Genomic DNA, 12,496 nt, shown 5'->3' with positions numbered 1-12,496 from the left:
TTCGTAACACCACAAAAGCAAATCACTCTTTGAGATTAAGTTCAGGACGAAGAACACAGACATGAGAGGACAAGTACTAAGAGCATGAACTAGATAATCACTCCTGCTGCTCTCTCTCAGGTAAAATAGCATAGAACATGTATAGCTCTCCTGATTCATCATATTGGAGCATGCAGATGAACCTGTCTCCTAATCGTGGGCTGCGCTTCTGCTTGCTGCCCCCTAGTACTTCTCTGTGATTGTTAACAATTTTGCTCCAATCTTTCACTATTAAGCATTCCTCGCTTTTAGAAATCCTGAATGCACTCATGTGCAATGTAGGATGTCTTGGCCGTAAGCTAACCATTGACATGCGACCTTTAGTATCGATCCACTCAGGCACAACTGTCATCGGGAGTCCCTGTTGAAGAACATCGTATAGTAATATACTTAGCAATGAAAGTTTAGCTTGAAAAATAATGTATGCAAAAGATGCACTGAGGACAAATAGTAAAAATCTTACCATCTTTCCTAAATAGATGTGACCGTAGTTCAATACGATCACTATTGGTCGCACGTTTTGAGTACTAAGATTTTCAAATTCAGGAAAATAATTTCTCTTGACAGCATCAAGATCCTCAAGCCATGAAACATAATGACTTATCTCCTCGCAGTTTAGTTCAGCCCCAGGACAGTGGACGGTCCTGTCTACCAAGCGCCGGACATGTTTGCTTGAATGGAAATAAGCTGTCCATAGAAATTAGTTGTCAACTATTTTTGAATAAACAATATCGAAGACATAAATATGATTGAGAAACTCACATAATGGTAGAACTGGAGGCGACTGCACATCGACCCAGATGTCTCTATTACCTTCAATATCATCTTCCGGACGAATATCAAAGGTGATAACCATATCAGGCTCAAATGCATAAGCCTTGCATAGTGCTTGCCAAGTTTTGCATTCAAAATAGGTGTATGTGTCTGCATTGTATAATTTGACGGCGAAAGTATAACCATGCTCGGTCTTCAAGTAAACTCTCTTTACCTCCATAGTTTCCATAGCACTGACACTATCTTATCCAAGACAAAAATTCTTGCATGGCAGGGGATGCGCTAGTAGACTTGCTTAATTACGAAAAAAGACTTGTCGTTGTGACTTACTGTATCCACTTCGAAGGTCTCATCCAGCTTAATGCTGAAGCGCTATCATCAACAAGGAAATTTCTGTCGCACAGGCCGCGCTGGTCTTCACAGTATTCGCACATAATGAAATATTTTTCGTCGTCAGACGACATTTCCTATGTTCATATGGGTGAAACATTAAACACTTACTAGTTCTATTAATTCAACTAAAAAAACTAGTTCTATTAATTCAACTAAGCATTTACTAAAAATAAACTAGTTCTATTAATTTTCTTACTAAAATAAACTAGCTAGTTCTATATAGTAATATTTTAATTAGATCATCAAATCTCAGATACCTAAATTTTCTTACTAAAAATAAACTAGTTCTATTAATTTTCTTACTAATTCAACTATGCACTTACTAATTCATCTAACATTAATATATCTAATTCATCTTTAAGTAAAAGTATAAAAAACTAACTCATCTAATTGACACTAATTAATATCTAGCTAATTCATCTAACAATTGACATTAATATTTAACTTTTCTATCTAATTCATCTAACATTCGACATTAATCTCACATTCTTATCTAGGTAATTCATCTAATTCGATCATCTAATTAACATTTTTACATGCATTAATCTAAAAAACAGAAAACAGAAAATAAGTAAAAAAAATGTGTGTGTGTGTGCGCGCGTGTATGTGTTTGTGTGTGTGTGTACGAGCGGGGGCGGCGGCGTACGGGCGGCAGGGGCAAGACGGCGACGTATGGGGCGGCGGCGCGAGACGGCGACGACGGGCGGCGGCGTATGGGGCGGCGGCGCGAGACGGCGACAACAGGCGGCGGGGGCGGCGAGGGCGAGACAGCGATGGGCGACGGCGCGGGACGGGAGCGGCGGCAATGTCGCGAAGAGGTTGGAGATGCGGAGATGAAACTGAATTTTTCGTAAGTGCTATATATATAGGAAGGTCCTCTAGTACCGGTTGGAGCCACCAACCGGTACTAAAGGCAAATTTTGGCCAGGCCGAGTGGCGGGAAGCGGCCCCCTTTAGTACCGGTTCGTGGCTCCAACCGGTACTACAGACCACCCTTAAGTACCGGTTAGAACCACGAACCGGTACTAAAGGGCGCGCTGTGATGCGCAAATATATTTTTTATATAGTATTTTCTTTTATTTATTTCGGAGTAGTTTCTTTTTGCTGTATTTAGTTTTTTTGTGAATATTTTTGCTTTAGGTAGAAAAAATTACAAACTTTCTATTAGTGCTAGTAGTTTTCAAATTTGAATAGTTTAAATTTTATAGTGATTTTCAATTTCACTGTCATTTAGCTCTCTAAACAAATCGGTAAATGACTGAAAAATAGCAAATGACGTCAGAAAGTGTTAAAAATTGATGACGTCGCTTTGAATGGTGCATACGGAACGCAAAAAAAGTCTGGAGTTCAAATAAGTTTAGAAAAATGAAGTGCCCGTGTAACAGATGAGTTCTTGTCCAAAACCCTGATACTCTGAAAGAGATTGTCCAGTTTTTACACGAAGTGCATCCAGTTTTTGCCGTAACCCTCTCTACTTTTTTGCACATGCTATGTGGGTGAAATGATGATACCATGCCAAGTTTCAACATTTTCAGAGTTCATTTTGTAGTGATCTTCAATTTCACGGTCATTTTGCTCTCTAAACAAATCGGTAAATGACTGAAAAATAGCAAATGACGTCAGAAAGTGTTGAAAATTGATGATGTCGCTTTGAATGGTGCATACGGAACGCAAAAAAAGTCTGGAGTTCAAATAAGTTTAGAAAAATGAAGTGCCCGTGTAACAGATGAGTTCTCGTCCGAAACCCTGATACTCCGAAAGAGATTGTCCAGTTTGTACACGAAGTGCATCCAGTTTTTACCGTAACCCTCTCTACTTTTTTACACATGCTATGTGGGTGAAATGATGATACCATGCCAAATTTCAACATTTTCAGAGTTCATTTTGTAGTGATTTTCAATTTTACGGTCATTTAGCTCTCTAAACAAATCGGTAAATGACTGAAAAATAGCAAATGTCGTCAGAAAGTGTTGAAAATTGATGTCGCTTTGAATGGTGCATACGGAACGCAAAAAAATTCTGGAGTTCAAATAAGTTTAGAAAAATGAAATGCCCGTGTAACAGATGAGTTCTCGTCTGAAACCCTGATACTCCGAAAGAGATTGTCCAGTTTGTACGCGAAGTGCATCCAGTTTTTGCCCTAACCCTCTTTACTTTTTTGCACATGCTATGTGGGTGAAATGATGATACCATGCCAAATTTCAACATTTTCAGAGTTCATTTTGTAGCGATTTTCAATTTCACGGCCATTTAGCTCTATAAACAAATCGGTAAATGACTGAAAAATAGCAAATGACGTCAGAAAGTGTTGAACATTGATGACGTCGCTTTGAATGGTGCATACGGAACGCAAAAAAAGTCTGGAGTTCAAATAAGTTTAGAAAAATGAAGTGCCCGTGTAACAGATGAGTTCTCGTCCGAAACCCTGATACTCCGAAAGAGATTGTCCAGTTTGTACACGAAGTGCATCCAGTTTTTGTCGTAACCCTCTCTACTTTTTTGCACATGCTATGTGGGTGAAATGATGATACCATGCCTTTGTTTGTAACAAATGCGTTTTCGTTCGAAACCCTAATACTTCGAAACAGATTGTGTAGACATGTAAAAATATACATCAAAAATACATTGATCTAAATGCTATATATGTAAACATGTAAAAATATACCCCTCTGTAAAGAAACTATATATAAGATCATGATCTTATATTTCTTTACAGAGAAATACATCAAAAATACTTTTATCATATTGCGGCCACAAATTCTACACATAGAGTTCAATGAAGACCAAGTGCTTGTGATAGTTTGAGAAGTAACATATTTAAGGTGGTAAAAACCTTGTTAGGGGAGCGAGGTGGGACTAAAAACAGCCTGCCACAACCTCTTCATTACCGGTTCGTAGCACGAACCGGCACTAAAGGGGGAAGGTGGGGCCACGGCCTCTTTAGTACCGGTTTGTGGGATGAACCGGTACTGTAGGTTCACCACGAACCGGTACTATAGATCTCCGCCCGCCTAGCCGTTTGAACCGGCACTAATGGTCACATTAGTGCAACCATTAGTGCCGGTTCTGTTACAAACCGGGACTAATGTGCTTCACATTTGACCCTTTTTCTACTAGTGGTTCTAGGCTAGATCGAGTTCTAGCTTTGTCTAGTCCACATAATTGAGAAGCCTCGTGCGCTTTTCTTCTCCCTCCTCTAGTTCTTCGATGACGTTAAGCTCTGGACTGCGACGCGCTGTCGTATCATGAAGCCCGTATGCATGCAATCCATAGAGAGGCCATGCTTTCGATCTTTTGTTCGAGGGATCGTCGTGGACGGTTCGAGTGACTTCAAGTTCGATCTACACCAACTCTTCTTCCGCTGCAACTCGAAATTGGTAACGATCCGATCTAACCTTGTATGCATCTTCATAGTTATCCGGGACCTTGATCGTAGGGCGAAATTTATTGTTTTCTATTATCTTTCCCAACAAATATTGTTATGATACCTAGCCCCATGTCCTCAACCGATTCCTTGACAGGAGGTAAGCTTTCTTCGGAATGTTTCCTTTCTGGGCTCGGAAGGAAATTCGCTTGGTTCAACTGCCCCAATAGATCGTCTCAAAAGGAAGTGAAGGCCGCCACTGTTGTGGAAGCTCTCTTATTCCAAATGAGGGATAGTTACAAATGACCCGTGGGATGCCTTTTATAGACTCAAGGCCTTGTACATATGACTACCACTAGCCTTGGTGGGAGGGAACAGTAAGGGCAAGGAGGTATATACTAAGAAAGTATAAAATGCCCCTAATCATGAAGGAAAGCAAGACTTTCTGGCATGCTATAGTTCTTTTAGTCTCTCAGAGACCGGAATAGGAGATGGGCGGTAAGCCAGATGCTTCGCGAACCACCGGTACAATTCTATTCTTCTTGGGTCCATGCACTTGATTCATGGAGGGTTTGGGGGGCTTTGGTCCATGAGGGATGACATTGGTTGGCTTGATGGACTTCATCTTTTCTTGGGCCTTTGGATATAGGGTTGCCTCTTGACTCCATATTTGACTTTTGCTTTTACCCCTAAAAAATTGACTTTTGCTTTTATGCTACTTATTACCCCCTCCGGACCATAATATAAAAGTGTTTTCCGTCCTATAATATAAGAGTGTTTTCTGTCTCATAATATAAAAGCGTTTTTTCATAATATAAGAGCGCTTTCCGTCTCATAATATAAGAGTGTTGTGTAAAAAATGCTTTTATATTATGGGACGGAGGGGGTATTTCTTTGTTTGCATGCGTCGACTGGGAGCCGTCTTTCTTCCTTTTTCCAGCAACGGGCAAAAGGACTACCTTTTCACCATACCGAAAGAGAGAAAATTGTATATACGATAAGCAGCATGTTTCCGAGGGAAACACACCCAAACCCCATCTCATAAGGTTTTCTGAAGATAACAGATCCAAGAAAACAGAAAGGAAAAAAAGGTGGGCTCACGATTGGCCGAGGTGGGGCTGATGTGAGGGCAGCAGACAAGTACGTACCTTGCTCGGCCATCTAACAGGAGAGTTGCAGTGCAGCTGCAGCTGTGGACTGAACCAAGATGATGTACGTACGTTTCACAAGCCCAAGGTGATGGATGGGAACTGCAGGGAGCAGAATAAAGAGGGAAGCCGTGCACAGTTATGAGAGGAAGAATAATTGCCTACGAGTCAGGCACTGCATCACAGCATCAGTAAAGCGACCACCATACTCAGTTTGCATGATCATCAGCTTCGTACTCAAAGGATGGAGGAGAATTGGACGATATCTTTCTCGAAACAAGCCCCAAATGCCTCTAGAAAGATCCGAAGTAATTCGAGCAAATGAAACGCTTTCATAAAAATTCTCGTAGAATCGAGAATGAAGTTTTCTTCGCTTGTAGTCATTTATCATTCAATTAGTGAAGCATAAATTCATTCGGAAAAAGAAGTGCTTCGAATCATTGCTATTTGACTCGGACCTGTTCTGAAAAAGTCGAGGTATTTCCACTGCCGCATGCACTGGCTACCGGTCAGTAACATATAGGTTCATCATGGACATCTATCACAATCAGACTCCATATTTAGTTGATCAAAAGGTCATATGTACCATTCAAAAAAGGTGCTACCTATTTGGTTAAGGAAAATGATTCACATACCCTAAGTAAAAAACTGTGCTACTCTAAGTTTGTTTGGAAACTTTTCAGGTCGATATGATGCTCATGCGAAAATGGTCAGGATATATGCCATACATATGGTCCAATTTTAGGAAGCATCACCTGCAAATTTCTTGTTGCATAACATGCACAGAAAAGATTGTATAGAAACTTCCTTGAGAAACTTTTCAGGTTCATATGATGTTCATGCGGAAATGGGCGTAAAGTTTGGAGAACGCCACTCGTAAATTCCTTGTTTTGTCGCATATTTCTTCAGAGCGTAGTGGCAGCACACCGTATATATAAACATGCACACACAGAAGATTTAGTCCCCACTTTGTTGAATTTATCATTATATAGGAGGCCCCGCGTCTTAATGATCAAGTTGCTGTTTTGGTAGGAACACATGTAACGCCGCAGTTAAAAGTCAGTACACCCACATGTACTGGGCACATGCATGCACGAGAGCCGTCGTTAAAGAGGAATAATGAGCAACATTTTCCGAAAGAAAGCGAGCGGGGAGTAATGAGCGAATTGCGCACAGGCAGCAGCCTTTGATCTCGCTAACAAAACTGACAAGATCCAATTTTTCTCCTACGCCATGTGGACCTACCACAGTTTCAAAACAGCAAGGCTTGTTAGTAGAGGTGGGCAGGGATGGTGGCGTCTTGTCTGAAGACGAAAGGAATTAGGTCCCCCTCTGATTAGCACAAGTAGGTTATCAAGTGCTGGAAATGCTAGCTGCTGGTGAGATCTAGACCTGTAACCAACCACCAGGATTTGTACGTATTTGGTTCTGGTCAAGAGAGTCCTAATCAATCAATATAATTAGCGACCATGCATTCTGTCTGTCTGAATCATTCAGTACGCCCGGCGACTAGCTAGCCACCAGTACGACGCACAGCATAATTTGGTTCGCGAAATTCTGGACCTAGTGACCCTGCCCTGCTGCTAGATCTTGAATCTATACACGCAACAACTGGTTCCACAGACCAGTCACCGCTATACTGTGAACAGCTTTAAAAATTCCACACAAACAAGGCGCGCGTACTCGGTCCTAGGTACGTACACATATAATCTTAAAAAAAAGGTACGTACACATATAAACACGAGACGTACCAACTTGCATGTCCGAACCAACAGCCACACATTCATGGTGCTCGTGATAATTATTGGACTATGGCAAATTCTGATCTGATGACAAATAGCACATCAAATTAAACCATCTTTTTTAGAGACAGTAGAAGAGTGATCTCCCACGGCCTTTGTACGATACTATACACGCAACAAGTCAAACTATATATTGTGATTCGGGCTGCAGGTGCTGGTCACACAGCTTATAACTAACGACCAAGCATTGTGTGGCTTCGTTTACAGCTGATGCCAACTACTCCGTCCGTTCACAAATATAAGATGTTCTAACTTTTTCCCGAATCGGATGTATATAGACACGTTTTAGTGTAATGGTTCACCTCATTTCAGTCCATATATGTAGTACATCTTGGAATATTCAAAAACATCTTATATTTGTGAACGGAAGGAGTACTATTCTTCCCTAGTCTTGGAAAGATACTAACAATCTCCAGCAGTGGCATGCATGATATCTTGATATGGACACTGGATCTATGCATGAGAGAAAAGCACCTGGGTGATCTTTTAACGGAGGATGTTATGCTTCATAAAAACAAAGGTTGTTGTCTGTTGATGAGAGGAGCACACCTTTCCAAGTAAACAGCACGCACATTGGTGCAGCAGAATCCCCATCGCCCTGGAACGTGGCTGCCCGGCCGGCCGGAAAACAGCCATCTGCCTTTTCTTCCACCCTGTGGAACACATACGTGCTTGGTTTTATAATGCAAATATTTCCATGCAGGTGCGGCTATAGTTTAAGCATGTTGCATGAAGTACAGTGATCAAGAAGGGCCCCGGGAGGCATGAACCAACGTGGAATAGCAAGTGAGGGGTCAGGGAAGTTATGAAAAAACGGAAAACATGCCAGGGGAATGATGGTAGAGAAAAAAAAATTGCGAGGTTTTGTCTCTAGAAGGCATGAAAACTTCACAAAGGCGCTGCAAATGACCTTTGTTTTTGCTGTATCTATATACGCATGCCACCTAGAACATGCAAATGATACCAATCTTACAATGGTTGCATATATAGATGGACCCAGTAATTAGTCAGTGGCAATGCTAAACCATCTGTGATGATGCGGTCTAGTTTCTTGTACTACTATTATTTTCTCTTTATTTCCCCTCCATGTCATCTTTAGTCCTATGATACCACCTGTAAATACCTCTGACGTGACATCATTGGGAGTGACCTAAGAGAAAAAGCTATTGTAACATTTTTATTCTTTGATCAGCCAACGAGAGGCACCCGCAAATCATACCTGTGTCCGCTATCTCAGGTGGCCTCGCTTTAATCGTAGGGACTAAAAAACAAAGCGAGTGCTGAGTAGCTTCATTATAGCAAAAGAACAAAGCAGAGCCTAGCATGATGAACCTAGCTACACATGCACCGTCTAGTTGCATGTAGATCGATATATTCCGAGGTAACTAGTAGTACTACATAGCTTGGTAGGTGAACATGGCAACAAGATTCCTGTGTGGTTAGCCGCTTAACAATAACAAGAAGCAAGCTAGCTAGGATAATTGATGGATACAGTTGGTTAGCTTTTGAGATGAATAGGCGGTAAACAGGAGTAGGCAGATATTTTAGGACGCTCCCATATAAGGTATAGCTTAAGAATAGAGAAAGGAAACAAGATAAGAAACTAAGACAGCAGCAGAGTATAGTCTTTTTTTGGAGGTGGTCGAGAGAAATCGATCAGTCACGCAGCTGCAGCTGTGCTAGCGTAGCCACAAGGAGGGTGCTACCACTAGATCTGCACGACAGGACCACTTCCAAACACAAGCCTGCAGCTCCAGATGTAAAGAAGCCAACAGCTATAAAGAGCCCCCATAAAACAGCCAGTACCACCCCCACATAGCTGCTATATAGAGCAACAGGCCCACGCTCAGAGCTTGTCACGTACTCACTGATGCCTACACATGCATGAAAGCCAGAGAAATGAAGAAAGCAAAGAAAAGAGGGAGGAGAGACAAAGAGAGAGAGAGAGAGAGCGCTCGTGAGAGTGAGGGGGAGAGAGAGATGGTTTTCCTCAGACTCAGTGACAGGTACTTGTTTGTTATGTGGGAGAGCCCAAAAGCCTCCTAGTGCAGTGCAGTAGTACTTGCCAGAGCTTATTGTGTACTATGGGCTCCCCCAACCACAAGGCCCCAGCCCTTCCCCAAGAATTTACTACGACATCACCATGGATGCATGGACGGTGCATGTATCCACATCTCCTCCCTCCCATCTAGCAGCAGCAGGACGCCCCCACCTCCTCCTAACTAACCACGCACGATAGTAAGGTGACAATTACCCTGCCCCATCCGTCGGTACCCCACTCGCCTCACCAAGCATGCGATGCGAAACCTATTGGTTCTATACATTTGGCACTCCTCCTTTGAGCGACATGAGCGCCAGACCTTCTTCTTGCCCTTTCTATTCCTACTACCTTCTCTCTCCTTGGCTCTCTTCTCATGCCCCGGCCGGCCCCCTCCTTAACTCCATGATATTCAGGGCGGGGTTCCTCTTCCTCCCAACAGCTACTCACTGCTGCTGCCGCTAGACTAGCAGCTGAGCCTGAGACATTGTTTTGTACTTCACAAAGAGCTGCTAGATAGCCTAGGAAATTCTGTGCCTTTCTCGATCCACCTGGTTCTGGTTGCATGGGCGGCGGTGGAGGCGGAGGCGGTGAAGGTGGTGTCGGTGGTGGCGCAGAGAGCGTGCGGGAGCCTCATGGCTTTGGCAACGTTGCGTCCTTCTCCGAGTTGCCATTCCTGCGCTCCAGCGCTCCTCCGCGAGAAAGCCCCAACTCTGGCATTCGTCTCTTCGGCATTGACGTCCCGCATGCATCACCTGAGGAAAGAATTAAAGAAGCCACCGCTGCCAGCAGCGCGACCCCTTCTGCCACCACGCAGAGCAGCAGTGGAGCTGCCATCACCGCTGCAAGCGCCGCCCCGGACAGCAACCGCAAGTTCGAGTGCCACTACTGCTGCAGGCATTTCCCGACATCACAGGCGCTCGGCGGCCACCAGAACGCGCACAAGCGCGAGCGGCAGCATGCGAAGCGGGTGCAGATGCAGTCAGCGATGGCTGCGGCGGCAGCGGCTGCTGGCAGCGCGCACCACCACCACCACCTCCTTGGCTACCCGCAGCACCGCTTCAGTGCGACATTGTACCCGTCGTGGACCACGGTGAGTGGCGGTCTCTCCTATGGCCAGCAGTTCTACAGGGGGATCGGGGCGGTCGGTCAGCCGATCAACGGGAACCCTCTGCCTGAGGCGCAGTGGAGGAGGCCGCTGGCTGCGCATGGCAACATGGGCATGCCGTTGGCTGGAGAGCGGCGGCCGGTCACGCTGCACATGTTCGGAGAAGAGCAGAGAGCTTCCCCTTCTCATGGGGCGGCCTCCCCCTCCTCTTCCTCTTTACTGCTCTCCCCGCAAGGTCAGTCTGCTTGCGAGCAGCCAGCCACCACCGCAGCACCCGAGGGTGTGAGCTTAGATTTGCATCTATAAGTGGCTTCTCCGTTGTTTTTAGTAGATTATTATTACTCCGAGAACTGATTTCCCAATCTTTTTCTTTGGTTGAAACTACCCTTTTACTGCATTCGGATCGTACCTGGCTGATATTACCTTTTTCCACTCGCGGCTCGTGACACGTGAGAAATATGTCCATCAATCAAAGCTTCGATCCTGCTATTTGCATGCACATTAAGAACATTATGGGTTGTATGATTAGGGTTTACCTTTTAGATTTATAACTTTCATGCAGCAAGACAACTTTATACTCAATTAAAATTCTTTGAAATACTTTCAGTTCAGTTAAGCTGAGTTACACACTAAAACTCTAGGAGATATATATATATATATATATATACTTTTAGGATTCAGATGCACATTTTTATTTCTCGCCATTTAGATAACAAACAGTACAAATAATTAGGCATAAAGAAGTGATGAACAACTTTTTTGTGTTTCTGAGTAACAGTATAAATTTGAAGAGACTGGTGAATAAAACAGATTGTAGTCTACCATCCATTTATAGAAAGGTTATCTTCATTTCGGTGGGAGTTTACTTTTTCATTTTTAATATATATTGAGATAATGACCAGTCATCAATTAGCTGCCACAGGTCAGTATGAACCTGCAGCTTAATTAAGCAAATACAAGTGAACGCATATAAAATTCTGAAAGAATACACACGCAAATGCAAATTTTGAGCCCCACCAGGGGTTTAACCAGTACATACGTTCATATATATGTGAGAAACTGCCGCTGCAACTTGGATGCCCAATATAAAGGCTGTAGCTTTATAGCGGTAGATTCAGCTTTCTGGTGTTCATTCAAGATAGTTTGCACGTACCAAAAATATGTTTTATATGATTCCATTACAGTTGACTTCTTAAAGTTGACTAGGTATGTACAGTGCTGACCCTATCTCTCTATCTAGAAAGCTGAGCTATACATACAGGTTTAAACAATGTTCTATTCCTAAAAAAAGGACGTGTGGTCTTTTAATATGTGCCTACTTTTGTGTGAACTATATTATATTTAAAAAAGACCAGTAAAGTGCATGCAGAGATATATGCAAGAGAAAGATAGGCGAGGGAAAGTACAGGTATGAGCCGAGTAGGGGGAGCAGAAAGGATAAGGAGTTCAGAGTTCAGACAGACCAGGCACATGAGAAATCACAGCTCAAAATGATGAATATATTCCCTGGGTCAGAAAGCTAGCCACCCATAATTATTTCCCAACACCCATATAAGATGTTAGTACTGCTAGCAATATGAAAGCAACGATACATGGATCTTGTCCTAGGGCTTCGCCCTTATTAAGGTATGACATGTCAGGCTCATATCTTATGTAAATGTCTACTGATCAGACTAGGCAGTGAGTGCTACTCTTGTGAGATTGTCCAAACTGAAAGAAGGTCATTAGATTTTTTTTTTTGAGAGAGAAAAGAAGGTCATTAGCCGGCTGTATAGAGATTATATGATGTTCCTCTTCTTTCACAGGAGAGTAGTTAGGATGTAGTATTTA

General features: G+C 43.0%; 1 protein-coding gene across 1 annotated transcript; it reads left to right on the top strand.

Moving 5' to 3' along the window:
* The first annotated feature begins 9,640 nt into the window (after window positions 1-9,640).
* On the top strand, window positions 9,641-11,098 carry LOC109759816 (zinc finger protein GIS). The gene has a single exon (XM_020318657.3). It carries the CDS (start codon window positions 10,124-10,126, stop codon window positions 10,970-10,972), a length of 849 nt encoding a protein of 282 aa, XP_020174246.1. The 5' UTR covers window positions 9,641-10,123; the 3' UTR covers window positions 10,973-11,098.
* The last annotated feature ends 1,398 nt before the right edge of the window (window positions 11,099-12,496 follow it).

The sequence above is a fragment of the Aegilops tauschii genome, chromosome 4 (genome assembly GCF_002575655.3).
Source record: "Aegilops tauschii subsp. strangulata cultivar AL8/78 chromosome 4, Aet v6.0, whole genome shotgun sequence".
NCBI classification, from domain to species: domain Eukaryota; kingdom Viridiplantae; phylum Streptophyta; class Magnoliopsida; order Poales; family Poaceae; genus Aegilops; species Aegilops tauschii.
The sequence above is the reverse complement of the archived record's forward strand: the minus strand, read 5'-3'. Positions and strand labels throughout refer to the sequence as shown.